General features: G+C 40.1%; 1 protein-coding gene across 4 annotated transcripts in view; it reads right to left on the bottom strand.

Annotated features, from left to right (window-relative positions):
* Tmem164 (transmembrane protein 164) overlaps nt 1–15,382 on the bottom strand; it is a 224,118-nt gene that overhangs the window by 67,236 nt on the left and 141,500 nt on the right. For all 4 annotated transcript variants that reach the window (XM_050127183.1, XM_050127179.1, XM_050127181.1 and 1 more), the window contains exon 5: nt 8,973–9,051. In XM_050127183.1, coding sequence (XP_049983140.1) covers nt 8,973–9,051 — 79 coding nt within the window. The remainder of the gene's footprint in view (nt 1–8,972; nt 9,052–15,382) is intronic.

The following is a 15,382-nucleotide window of genomic DNA, read 5'->3' on the forward strand; positions in this document are numbered from 1 at the left end:
TCTAATCTCCTATTATATACATGTTTTCAATGCCATAATCACCTATTCTGTGCAGTTTCAATCCAATAACCTCCTATTATGTGCACGTCTTCAATACCCTAATCTTCTATTCTGTGCATGTCTTCAATCAAAACTCTCCCATTCTGTGGACGTCTTCAATATCATGATCTCCTACACTGTGCAGTCCCAATCCCATTGTTTCCTATTATGTACACATCTTCAATTTCCTAATAAAAGATGCTGTTCAGGTTTTCAATCCCATAATCTCCTGCTATTCTGTGCACGTCTTCAATCCAATATTCTATTCTGTCCATGTCTTTAATCCCATAATCTTCTACTCTGTGTACATCTTTGATCTCATAATCTCCTATTCTGTGCAAGTCTTCAATCCCCTAATCTTCTATTCCATTCACATCTTCAATCCAATAAACTCTTATTCTGTGCACGACTTCCATCCAATAATCTATTCTATGCACGTCTTCAATCCAATAACCTCTTATTCTGTGCACATCTTTGATCCCATAATCTCCTACTCTGTGCATGTCTTCGCTCTCATAATCTTGTTTTGTGCATGTCTTCAATCCCCTAATCTCCGATTCTGGGCACGTCTTCAATCTCCCAATTTCCTATTCTGTTCCTTATTCAATCCCATAATTTTCTATTCTGTGCATTTTTTTCAAGCCCATAATCTCCTATTCTGTGCCTGTCTTCAATACCATAATGTACTATTCTGTGCATGCCTTCAATCCCATAACATCTTATTCTGTGTGCATTTTATATCTGCTAATCTTCTATACTGTGTACGTCTTTTATCCCATAATCCTAATCTCCTATTATGTGCTCGTTTTCAATCACATTATCTCCTCCTATTCTGTGCACATCTTCAATCCCATAATATCCTGTGCACATCTCCAATACTCTAATATATTCTGTGCACGTCTTCAGTCCCATAATATTCAATTCTGTGCAATTCCTCAATCCCATAATCTTTAATTCTTAAACACATTCAATACCCTAATCTCCAATTCTGTGCATGTTTTCAATCACATAATCTCCTATTATGTGCACGTCTTCAATCTCATAATCTCCTATTCTGTGTACTCTCAACCCATAATCTCCTATGATGTACACGTCTTCAATTACCTCATCTCATATTCTATTCATGTTTTCAATCACATAATTTCCTCCTATTCTGTGCATGTCTTAAATCCCATAATCTCTTAATCTGTGCATGTCTTCAATCCTAAAATCTCCTATTCTGTGCACATTCAATCACATACTATTCTGTGCATGTCTTGAATTCCATAATCTCCTATTCTGTGCATGTCTTGAATCCCATAATTTCTTATTCTGTGCATTTCCAATCCAATTACCACCTATTCTGTACATGCCTTCAATCTCCTAATTTCCTATTCTGTGCCAACTCCAATCCCATAATCTCCTGTTGTGCATGTTTTCAATCCCCTGATCTCCTATTGTGAGTACATCTTCAATTACATAATCTGCTATTCTGAGCACACCTTCAATCCCATAACCTCCTATTCTGTTGACATCTTCAATCCAATAATCTTGTATTCTGTGCATATCTCCAATCCCAGAATATCCTTTTCTGTGCATGACTTCAATCACATAATCTCCTATTCTGTGCATGTCTTCAATCTCATAATCTCCTATTCTATGCAGGACTTCAATCTTCTAATCTCCTAAACTGTGCACGTTTTCAATCCCATAATTTCCTCATGATCTATGCATGTTTTCAATCATCTATTCTATGCACGTCTTCAATCCCCCAATTTCCTATTCTGTACATGTCTTCAATCCTATCATCTCCTATTCTGTACATGTCTTCACTCCTCTAATCTATTCTGTGCACCTCTTCAACCCCCTAATATCCTATCCTTGCACGTCTTCAATTTCATAATCTCTTCTGTGAATCCCTTCAATTCCATAATCTGTGCATGTCTTCAATCCCAAAATCTCCTATTTTGTGCAAGTCTTCAGTCCCCTAATCTCTTTTCAAGTTCATATCTTGAAGTTCATATCACTTAATGTCCTATTCTGTTCAGTCTTAAACCCATTATCTCGTATTCCAATCTGTGCATGTTTTCAATCCTCTAATCTTATTTTGTGCATGTCTTCAACCCTCAATCTATTCTGTGCACATCTTTAATCCCAAAATTTCCTATTCTGTACATGTCTCCAATCCCATAATCTCGTAATTTGTACAGGTCTTCAATCCCATCATCTCATATTCCTTGCACATTTTCAATCAAATGGTCTCATATTCTTTGTACGTCTTCAATCCCCTAATCTCCTATTCTGTGCACATCCTCAATCCTCTAATCTGTACACGTCTTAAATCCCCTACTCTATTATTCTGTCCACATCTTCAATCCCATAATATCCTATATGTGAATGTCTTTAATTCCATAATCTTCTATTCTGTTCATGCCTTCAATCCCTTAATCTTCTATTCTGTGCACGTCTCCAATCCCATAATTTCCTATACTGTGCATGTCTTGAATCCCATCATCTTTTATTCTGTGCACGTCTTCAATCACATAATCTTTTAATCCGTGTATAACGTCAATCCTCTAGTCTCCTATTCTGTGCATCACGTCAATCCCATAATCTCCTGTTCAGTGCACTTTCAATCCAATAATCTATTATGTGCACATCTAATACACTAATCTCCTAGTCTGTGGATATCTTCAATCCCCTAATCTCCTATTCTATGTATGCCTTCAATCCCCTAATCTCCTATTCTGTGCACGTCTTCAATCCCTACTCTCCAATTCTGTGCACAACTTCAATCCCATTATCTCCAACTCCTTGCATGTCTAAATTCTCCTAATCTATTCTGTGCACGATTTCAATCCCCTAATTTCCTATTTTGTTCATGACTTCAATCTCATAATTTCCTACTCTGTGCACGCCTTTAATCTCATAATCTCATATTCTGTGCATGTCCTCAATCACATAATCTCGCATTTTGTGCACGTCTACAATCTTCTAAACTCCTCCCCTGTGCACGTTTTCAATGACATAATCTCCTATTCTGTGCAGTCTGAATCCCATAATCGCCTCTTCTGTGTACGTCTACAATCCCATAAACTCCTATTCTATGCACATATTAAATCCCATAGTCTCCTATTCTGTGCACGCCTACAATCCTAAAATCTCTGATTTGTGCACATATTCAATCACACAATCTTCTATTCTGTGCACGTATTGAATCCCATACCTCCTGTTCTGTGCTCATTTGAATCCCATAATCTCCTCCTATTCTGTGTATGACTTCATTCTTCTAATCTCTTATTCTGAGCATGCTTTCAATCACAATTTCCTATTGTGTGCATGTCTTTATCCCATAATCTGCTATTCTGTGTACGCCTTCAATGCCATAACCTCATATTCTGAACATGTCTTCAATCACTTAATCTCATATTGTGCACACATCTTCAATCCCATAATCTCATAATATGTATACCTATTCAATCCCATAATCTCATATTCTTTGCACATTTTCAATCAAATGATCTCGTATTTTGTGCAGGTCTTCAATCTTCAAATCTTCTGTCGTGTGCATGTTTTCAATGCTATAATACCCTATGCAGTGCAGTTTCAATCCAATAACCTCCTATTCAGTGCACGTCTTCAATACCATAATCTCCTAGTCTGTGGACATCTTCAATCCCCTAATATCCTCCTATTCTGTGCATGCCTTCAATCCCTTAATCTCCTATTCATCACATAATCTCCAATTCTGTGCATTGTTCAATCCCATAACCCCTTATTATGTGCACTTCTTGAATCTCCTACTCTATTCTGTGCACGTCTTCAATCCCATTATCTCCTATTCTGTGCATGTCCACAATCCCATAATCTCATATTTTGTGCACATCTTAAATCTTCTAATCTCCTATTCTGTACATGTCTTCAATCCCATAATCTTTTATTCTGTTGATGCCTTATATCCCCTAATCTAATCTGTGCATGTCTTCAATTACATAATCTATTCTGTGCATTCTCTACCCATAATCTCCTATTTTGTACACATCTTCAATTACCTAATCTCCTACTTTGTACGACTTTTCAATCACATAATCTCTTCCTATTCTGTGCTCATCTTAGATCCCCTAATCTATTATTCTGTCCACATCTTCAATCCCATAATTGCCTATATGTGAATGTCTTCAATTCCATAATCTTCTATTCTGTTCACACCTTCAATTCCTTAGTCTTCTACTCTGTGCGTGTCTTCAATCCCATAATTTCCTGTACTGTGCATATCTTGAATCCCATCATCTCCTATTCTGTGCACATCTTCAATCCCATAATCTTTTAATATGTGTACAACATCAATCCCCTAGTCTCCTATGTATGTCTTCAATCCCATAATCTCCTATTCAGTGCAGTCCCAATTGCATTATGTCCTATTATGCACACATCTTCAATTTCCTAATCTAATATGCTGCTCACACTTTCAATCCCATAATCTCCTATTCTGTGTATGTCTTAAATCCTCTAATCTCTTCTGTGCCCAGCTCCAATCCCATAAACTTGTATTCTGTGTATGTCTTTGATCCCATTATCTCCTATTTTGTGCAAGTCTTTAATTCACTAAACACCTATTCTGTGCATGTCTTCAATCCCATAATATCCTATTTTCTGCACGTCTTAAATTCCTTAATCTCCTATTCTCTGAATGTTTCAATCTTCTATTCTCCTATTCTGTACACAATTTCAATCCCATGATCTCCTCATATTCTGTGCACATCTTCAATAATATATCTTTGCATGTCTTTAATCCCCTAATCTCCTGTGCGTGTTTTCAATCCCATAATCTCCTATTATGTACATGTCTTCACTCCTCTAATCTATTCTGTATGCATATTCAATCCCCTAATTTCCTATTTTGTGCACGTCTACAATCTTCCAATCTCCTATTCTGTTTAATACATCAATCCCATAATCTCCTGTGCATGTTTTCAATCTTTTAATCTCCTATTCTGTACACATCTTCAATACCATAATCTCCTATTCTGTGCAAGTCTTCAATCCTCTAATCTACTCTGTGCACATCTTTGATCCCCTAATCTTCTATTCTGTCCATGTCTCAATCCCATAATCTTTTACTCTGTGCACGCCGTCAATCCCTTAATCTCCAATTATATGCACATCTTAAAACACTTCAATCCCATAATCTATTCTAGTCATGTCTTAAAACCCCTAATCTATTCTGTGCATGTATTCATTCATATAATTTTGTGCACGTCTTCAATGCCCTAATCTCCTATTCTGAGTATCTCTTCAATTCCCTAACCTCCTATCTTTGCATGTCTTCAATCCCATAATCTGCTCTTCTATGAACGCCTTCAATACCATAATTTCCTATTCTGTGCACATCTTCAATCCCATAACCTCCTATCTTGTGCACGTCTTCAAGCCCCTAATCTCCTATTCTGTGCACGACTGCAATCGCATACTCTCCTATTCTGTGCAGTCTTCAAACCCATAATCAACTATTCTTTGCAGGTCTTAATTCCCCTAATCTAATCTGTGCACATCTTCAATACCATAATCTCCTATTCTGTGCAAGTCTTCAATCCCCTAATCTATTATGTGCATGTCTTTAATCCTATAATCTTCTACTATTCTGTGCAAGTCTTCAATCACCTTATTTCCTATTGTGTGCATGACTTCAATCCCATAATCTCCTATTCTGTGCCGGTCTTCAAGCACCTAATCTATTTTGTGTATGTCTTCAATCCCCTAATCTCCTATTCTGTGCACATCTTAAATCCTTTAATATCCATTCTGTGTATGCCTTCAATACCATAATCTCCTGTTCATGTCTTCAATCACCTAAACTACTATTCTGTGCACATTTTCAATCCCATAATCTCCTCATATTCTGTGTATGCCTTCAATCCTTTAATCTATTCTGTGCACATATTCAATCCCCTAATTTCCTATTCTATGCATGTCTGCAATTTCATAATAATTTATTCTGTGCATGTCTTCAATTCCCATAATCTATTATGTACATGTCTTGAATCCCCTAATCTCCTCTTCTGTGTATGTCTTCAATCACCTAATCTTCTATTTTGTGCACATCTTCAGTCCCCAAATCTCCTATTGTGTGTACATCTTCAATCCGATAAACTGCTACTCTGAGCACAACTTCAAACCCATAATCTCCTATTCTGTACACGTTTTCACTCTTCTAAATTATTCTGTGCCCATCTTCAATCCCCTAATTTCCTATTCTGTGCACGTCTTCAGTCCCATAATATTTATTCTGTGCACATCTTCAATCCCACATTCTCCCATTATGCACACATCTTCAATCCCCTAATCTCATAGTCTGAGTATGCCTTCAATCTCCTAATCTCCTATTCTGTTCAATACATCAGTCCCATAATCTCCTATTCTGTGCATGTCTTCAATCCTCTATTCTGTGCACATTTTTGATCCCCTAATCTCCTATTTTGTCCACTTCTTCAATCCCATAATCTTTTATTATGTTCATGCCTTCAATCACCTAGTCTCTGATTATGTACATGTCTTCAATCCCATAATCTCCTATTCTATGAATGTCTTCAATCCCCTAATCTCTTATTCTATGCATGTCTTCAAACCCCTAATCTATTCTGTGCATGATTTCAATACCATAATCTATTCTGTGCATGTATTCAAACCGCTATTCTCTGCACATATTTAATCCCATAATCTACTCTGTGCACCTCTTCAATCTCCTAATCTACTATCCTCGCATGTCTTCAATCTTCTCTTCTGTGAACACCTTCAATCCCATAATCTCTTCTGTGCATGTCTTTAGTCCCATAATCTCCTATTCTGTACAAATCTTCAATCTCCTAATCTCCTATTCTGTGCACTTCTTCAATCATATAATCTCCTATTTTGTGCCGTCTTCAAGACCATAATCTTCTATTATCTGTATGTCTTCAGTCCCCTAATCTAATCTCTGCACATCTTCAATCCAATAATCTCCTATTCTATGCAAGTCTTCAATCCCATAATCTTCTATTCTGTGTACGTCTTCAATCCCCTAATCTCCTATTCTATGCAAGACTTCAATCCGATAATCTCCTGTTCTGTGTACATCTTCAATTCCCTAATCGATTCTATGTATATCTTCAATCCAATAATCTCCTATTTTGTGCATGTCTTCAATTTCCTAATCTATTATGTGCACATCTTTAATACTGTAATCTATTCTGTGTACATCTTCAGTCCTATAATATTTTATTCTGTGCACATCTTAAATCCCATAATCTTTTATTCTGTGAACACCTTCAATCCCATAATCTATTCTGTGTATGTCTTCAATCCCATAATCTTTTATTCTGTGCATGCCTTCAATCCCTAATCTATTCTTTTCATGTCTTTAATCCCATAATCTCCTATTCTGTTCACATCTTCAATCCAATAATCTCCTATTATGTGCACTTCTCCAATCCCCTGATCTTCTATTTTTTGGATGTATCAATCCCATAATCTCCTATTATGTGCATGTCTTCAATCTCCTAATCTATTCTGTGCACGTCTTCAATTCCATAATCTCCTATTCTGTGAATTTCTTCAATGCCATAATCTCCCAGGCTGTACACTTCTATGCAATAATCTCCTATTCTGTGCAGAATATGCCTTCAATCTCCCAAACTCCTATTCTGTGCAGTCTTGAATCCCATAATCTCCTATTCTGGGCATGTTTCCAATCCCATTATCCTTTCCTATTCTCTACATGTCTTCAATCCCCTAATTTTTTATTCTGTGCACATCTTCAATCCCATTATTTCCTATTATTTGCAGTCTTTAAGCCCATAATCTCCTATTTTGTGCATGTTTTCAATCCCTTTATCTCCTAATCTCTGCATGTCTTCAATCCCATAATATATTCCCTGCACGTGTTCAATCCCATAATCTCCTATGCTATGCACATCTTCAATCCCATAATATCCTATTCTGTGCTTGGCTTAAGTCTCTTAATATCCTCTGTGCACTTCTTCAATTCCCTAATCTTCTCTTCTGTGTAGTCTTCAATCCCATAATCGCATATGCTATGCTTTCTTCAATCCCATAATCGCGTATGCTATGTTTTCTTCAATCCCATAATACCCTATTCTGTGCGCATCTTCAATTTCATAATTTCCTATTCTGTGAAGTCTTCAATCCCATAATCTCCTATACTGTGTGTGTCTTCAATCCCATAATCTCCTATTCTGGGCACGGTTTCAATCCCATAATCTCTTCCTATTCTGTGCATGTCTTAAATCCTTTAATCTCCTGTTCTGTGCATGTCTTCAATCCCATAATCTCCTATTCTGTACAGTTTTAATCCCATAATCTCCTATTCTGTGCACAAAATAGAATCTCATAATCTCCTTTTCTGTGCACGTCTTCAATCCCCTAATCTCCTTTTCTGTGCACGTCTTCAATCTGCTAATCTCCTATTCTGTGCACATCTTCAATTCCATAATCTCTTAGTCTGTGTATGTTTAGCCCCTTTCCGTAGCTTTTCTGGTTCTGAGACCATGGACTCAAAGAGCAAGATTGCAGTCTCTTTCTTGAGAAGATGGAGTACCTTCTTTCTCTCCTAATCTGAGGTGCGCGATGGCGCAGGGGGAGGCAGAAGCATAAGAACGACACAGTGTGCTGGGTTCCATGCACATCCCAGGCCACCACCAAGAACCCAACACCGAGGTTCTGTGACAGGCAGTCAGTGGTACCATGCTCAAAGACAAGGGATGATTCTGAACAGTACCCAGACTCTTTGCAGGCCTCTTTCATGCCCCAGTGCCTGGTGGCCGACATTAAGCATGCTGTAGACACTCAGCCAAGCAGCACCAAAGATCTTGGTAGGAACCCAAAAGAATGTAACCCCTCCAGACAGAGAGAAAGGAAAGGCGTGGAGAATCCAGAGCCGTGTGCTATGCTAGTCTTACCTCCTTTCCAAAGCAGGTAAATGGGGACCACATAGAGCATAACATGCTGAATGTAGTAAATCTCCAGTTCAAAGGGGAGCTGTGGGGGGAAGACAGAGAGACATTCAGAACAGACGGCGCATTAGATTCTGCTATACACCCTTAGCCTTCAGGACCCACAAGGTGGCAATCGGGACATTCCATCCTTTCACCTCCTGTCACAATAAAAAAAAAAAAAGAACAAAACGATTGAACTTTCTCATCTCATCTGGCATATTCCAAGCTGCATTTTACAAAAATGGCACAAGGAAAACTCTCTACCAGGAAAAGTGTATTCAAATTGAATGGATGTCACATGTAGGAACATATCCATTCTGAGATGCACCATGAAGACCACTGGTGAAAAATGAACTTCAGTGGTTTGTATGGTGATTTCTGAAGTGCTTCCTTAGGAAAAATATATTTCTACCAGGCAATGGTGGCACACGGCTTTAATCCCAGCACTCGGGAGGCAGAGGCAGACGAACTTCTGTGAGATCAAGGCTAGCCTGGTATACAGAGCTAGTTCTAGGTCAGCCAAGGCCACCAAAAAAAATATGTCTGTGTCTGTCTCTGTCTCTCTCTGTCTCTGTCTCTCTCTCTCTCTCTCTCATATATATATATATATAATTAAAATACTAATAATACTCTGTAGAAAACATTTGAAGAAACAACCTTATAGTTCCACTCTTGAAAAAGCAGATGGCAGAGAATTTAAAAGTTTACTCCTCATTTGAAAAGAACATTCAATGGAGGGTTTAAGAAACTCATATTCAAATGAAAAAAAAAAAAGAGGAACCCTAGGTATGGTCAAGTCCAGCTCCAAAAATAATGCATTTCTCCATGGGATCCCTGGGTGTCTGTTGAGGGTTTACCCTATTTTAGAATGAGTACTAAGGAGCACGGCCAATTCTGACAGTTTTCCAGAAAGACCTTCCTTGCCCTCCCCACGTCCAACACTCTCTCACCCATTTCCTATCTCTTTCGAAACAGAAGTGCTGAGAGGATGAAAAAGAATATAAGGATATGCTGTATGAAATCCTCAAAGAATTAATTTTTAAAAGACCAAAATGAAAAAAAAAAGACAACATAAAATAAAGCTCAGTGCTGGACTACTAACTCTGGAGAAAAAAAAATTGCCAGGTGGTACATCCAAGGCAAAGTCTCAAGCCCTGGCACGCACACCTACACACACCCACACACAATACACACAGACACCAAGGCAAGCCCAGGAGACAAGAACTCCAGAGAAGTTGTCAGCTGCTTCCCTGCTCCCTTCAGTGCAAGCGCAGAATCAAGTCTGTGTGCTAATGAGAGGAAACAGTTATAGGAACTAAAGCACATGAGCCCAAGGTTGCCTTGTGCCAGGAGCTGAAACCAAGACTTGGCAGCATTCCCAGAATGGTAGCTGGGCCAACTATGGACCCTGGACACAGACAATGGGTCTTGACTACAGAATTCCACACTGAAGGAAAATTTCCCAGGGGCCGAGATTATACACAGCTACTACTTTATGTTCACAGAGGAATGTCTAAACCCAGAAAAGGAGACAAGGCTCCAAACCAGTCTGCAGAACACGCCACAGCTGGTTATGCCATCTGTCACACAGCATCACTAGCAGAAGGCTGGTATGGCAGCCTAAGAGACTCCGATGTGAACCTAATTGATATGGTTAAGAATGATTATGGTGGTTTTAATTTGGGGTATTATTTATGCTTTTCAAATATTTTTATACAATGAGCTATTCAATCTCTCACCTTTGATAGATAAGGAACCTAAGGCACAGAGGCAAATGGGGCGGTTGGGGGATAGGGGTAACAATTATTTCAATGAAGTCACCTAAAATGAGACAAGGAATCCCAGGATAGTTTGACTCCCTGGGTAAAGTCATAACACTGACCACTCTCCAAAATGAGCCTGAAGTCAGGCTACCATCCCATAGTATGGAACACAAAACCAAATCAAGGTCGTGTGTCCAACAGTCATGCGATTCCGCTGCCCACCTGTACCCTGTACCCATTTGCCCATGCCTCCTGTAGAGCCCTCTGAGAAAGCAAAGCATCCACCTGCATGTCCTGGTAGGCAGCTGAGCACACTGGCTTTAAGATACGCCATTCAAGCTTGCTATGTCTGTGTTCGAGATTTGACTCTGTTACTCAAGATGCCTATGTCTTTGGGCAAGTCACCTAACCACTCCACTCAATTTCTTGGGAATCAACTAAATGGAAAGAAGTATGGTGTTCTAAGATAGATATATAATTTATATAGTGCTTTATGAGGGACAAGAACTACTATAACAGAAACTATTAACTATACTGCCTCAACTATCTGTTTTTCAGATAAGAAACTGGGGCCCAGAAAGGTAAGATAACTTACATCTCATTGTGGAGGAAGGATTCAAATGCATGCATGCTGACCTCAAATAGATAATCTCAGGCAGTATACAGTCAGTTTTTACTCAGTATCTTTTTTTGGGGGGGAGGGAGGGGGTTGATTCCAAGATCCCACTACCACATTCCAAAACCTGAAGATGTTCAAGTCCCTAGCAAAAAAGTAATGCAGCCCTTGTATATAAACATCTGCCTAGACATTTTAGGGTTGGGGGGATTCTATTCCACTTTTTAATTTTCCTTTTACTTCATGTGTATGGGTGGTTTGCCAGCATGTATGTCTGTGTGCCATGAGCATGCAGTATCCACAGAAGTCAGAGAGGTCATATGATCCCTTGGAACTGGAGTTATATGTGGTTTGAGCTCCATGTGGGTTCTGGGAATTGAACCTGAGTCCTCTGGAAGAGCAAACAGTGCCCTTAGCCACTTAACTATCTCTCCAGGCCCCTTTAATTAATAATCCATTTATTTATTTTAGGTATATAATGTGTATGCCTGAGTGTACCCATGCAGTGCCACAGAGGCCAGAAGGACACCAGGCCTCTAGAAACCAAGTTACAAGTGGCTGTGAGCTGCCCAATGTGGGTCCTGGGAACTGAACCTGGGTCCTCTGAAAGAACAGGGCATATACTCTTAACCACTGAGCCACCTCTCTAGTACCTGCCTAGATATTTTAGACCAGGCCTGGTCACATGGCCCCAAGACAACTATGAATGCAGGCCACACACACACACATGTGTAAATGACAATGTCATGTCACAATGTCAAAAGGCTAGATATCCCTGTTAAATTATATATAGATGACTTATAATGCCTGATGTAAATGTAAATGCTGAAAAAAAGAGAGCCCTCATACTGTGCTGAGCAGGGAATAAAAACAAAAGTCTGAACTTGTTTAGCATAGACTTGTGTTTCCAATACATGCAATCCAGTCAGTGAATCTGTGCATGCAGAATCTATGGTCGACACATCTATGGCTGAAGAACTCTACTCTGCCCTGCTCAGTACCCCCTCCAAAAGCCTGCCCCACAGAAGGCGCTGACGCAGAAGGCCACTGTTCTCAACCAGAGTGGTGGTAACAGTGGTAGCAAAGATGGGTGCTGTCATAGAACTAGAACATGTCCCTACTTGTCTCTCTACATTTTTATGTGGCCCAGCCCCTTCCTGTTCAAATGATCACCACCTTCACAGTCTGCTCTGCCCGATGTCACTCCCACACACGTCAGAGTGGCTAATCTTTGCCTGTAATAAAGGTTTCCTGAGCCTCTTTACCGGACCTCATCTGGAGTACCCAAGACCCTGTTCCCACCTATTCAAATGCATGCAGTGAGGGGTGTCTCACTCCCATTCGAGAGTTCCCTACAATATGATGCCACAAAGAAAGCTGAAGTAAGAACAGGGGCCAAATCACAAGGATTAGGCAGGGGGAAGACACAATGGTGGCAATGTGGGAGAATGGAGAGAAAGGGACAACAGAACTGAGAGCTGTAGAGCCATCACACTAACAGTAGGAATAAGGGAGCAAAAACCAATCCAAAACTCACAACTACAACAAAAAAAGAAGGGAAGCCGGGCGGTGGTGGCGCATGCCTTTAATCCCAGCACTCGGGGGGCAGAGGCAGGTGGATCTCTGTGAGTTCGAGGCCAGCCTGGTCTACAAGAGCTAGTTCCAGGACAGGCTCCAAAACCACAAAAGAAACCCTGTCTCGGAAAAAAAAAAAAAAAAAAAAAAGAAGGGAGCCAAATGGCAGCTGAAAATCCAGCATTTACCACTTAATAGCAAATTATACTTACTAAGCACTTCTATTAAGCACTGTGTGATGTGTTAAATAAACTTTTCTGCATTATTGTAACATTTAATTAGTGCAAATTTCCCATGCAGTGGTTATACAGGAGGAAATGGCTAGACACATTTGACAGATAAGAAAAACTTAATGGCTTTTTTTCCACAGCAAACATCCTGGGACAACAGCCACAGCCTCCCTACCCGGGGCTACAGCCACAGCCTCCCTCCCTGGGGTGACAGCCACAGCCTCCCTATGCTGATGCAACTCAAAGTCAAAAGCAACAAAAAAGGTTATGAGCAAAACAGATCATTAACTTTTTTTCCCCTCACTTCCAAGTCAAGATGATTTTTAGCATAAAAGGAAATGAGATGGGAAAATTATCAAACCTGTGTCCAGAACAAGGGCCACAATTTGCTTCCTTCCATCTCACAAACCTGATCATAGTTTTTGCTGTGGAGACGGAGCCCACTGGACCCTCCATCCTTGTTTCTACTACAATCACCAAAAGGTGGCCAAGAAACCGGGTGATCTGGAAAAACCGGAACTTCCCTATGTCTCTGTCCGTCCCCTCCTCTGTCTCATTTCTCACTTTTTGCAGTCCTCCTCTATATTCTGGGTCCCTCTGGTCATCATTAACACCGTCCCCTCTATTCTTCATCACAGCCCAACGCTTTCTTATTCTAAAATATTTCAGTAGCTCCGTGAAGAAGCTGACGTCCTCAGGGGCCTCTCAAGGGACGGCTGCTCCCCCTCCCCTCACTGCAGGCTCTTCACTGCTTGGGTGATGCACTTGCCTTAGCTAGCAGAGCTACTCCGAAGTCAAGTGGAATGTGGGTCTGAACTGCAAGAGAGCTGGAGAAAGTGAGAAGAGATGCAAACGAGACAAGTGTACCTAGGTTACAAAATGGGTGTAAACACACATACGCTGGATGAAATTGTGAAATGCACAGAACTCATACCAGGTTCTTCAAGCACTCCAAAGTAACACCTTATGCCCTCCACTTTGCAGACCCCACCCTCTTTCAAGAAGACAGAATGGATGGGGAGATGGAAGCTCTAAGAGGCAGTGGCGATACACAGGCATAACTGTTAACACTGGAAAAGGCTAAATGCATTTATAGACTGGAAGTAGATCGAGAGAAGTGCAAACAGAAAGGGCAGAAGGCACTAGACAGAGGACAGGGCTCAAAACACAGAGTAAAGGTGAGCCTTAGGCTCCCCAGAGATAAAGAAGGACAGGTTGGAATAAGAATAACTGTATGGGAGGCGGGGAGGAGGCAGAAATTTTTTTTTCAATAAAAAAATATATTACAAAAAAAAAGAATAACTGTATGCAGGTAGGGTACATGCTTTGTGTTGGAGAAACTGATGATACCATATTACAGGACACTTGGTATCACTAAAGGAGTTGTGTGTAGGGCGGGCAAGATAGCTTGGAAGGTAAAAATGCTTGCTGTCCAAGTCTGATGACAAGACTTCAATCCTCAGATCCCATGGGGCAAGAACAAAACCAACTCCTGAAGACTGTCCTCTGACACCTCTCACACACATACACACCCATACACACATACCCCCCACCAATAAATAATTTTATCATAAAATAGTTCATATCTGATGTCAGGATGTTCCAAAAGTTAATCTGTATCCTACCACCCTCCCTCATTTTTTGTTTTTCGAGACGGTTTCTCTGTGGATATCTATGGGTGTACTGTAAACTCGCTATGTAGACCAAGCTGGCTTTGAACTCACAGAGATCTGCTTCCCTCTGCCTCCTGAGAGCTGGGATCAAAGGTGTGTACCATTAGGTCTGGCAATCCACATCCTTTTAAATGGGAAAGGATACAGCCCAGAGGTACAATTGCTCTTGGCATTGTTCCTTCCAGCAACATTTGGCTTTGGAACAGTTCATCTTCACTAACTAATCACAGACTTTAACTAGCAAATTGAGACCACAAATTTCTTTGAATCAAGTTCTGCCTGTTGGAGGAGTCACAAGAGGAGGGCCTACTTCAATTGAAGAATGGATGAAGAAAGTATGGAATATATACATATTAGAGTACTACTCAGCAGTAAAAAACAAGGACTTCTTGAAGTATGCAGGCAAATGGATGGAAATAGAAAACACCATCCTGAGTGAGGTAAGCCAGACCCAAAAAGAGGAACATGGAATGTTCTCACTCATATTTGGTTTCTAGCCATAAATAAAGGACATTGA

Source organism: Alexandromys fortis, unplaced genomic scaffold (genome assembly GCF_014885135.2).
Source record: "Alexandromys fortis isolate MF-2015 unplaced genomic scaffold, M_Fortis_MF-2015_v1.1 scaffold_200, whole genome shotgun sequence".
NCBI lineage: Eukaryota > Metazoa > Chordata > Mammalia > Rodentia > Cricetidae > Alexandromys > Alexandromys fortis.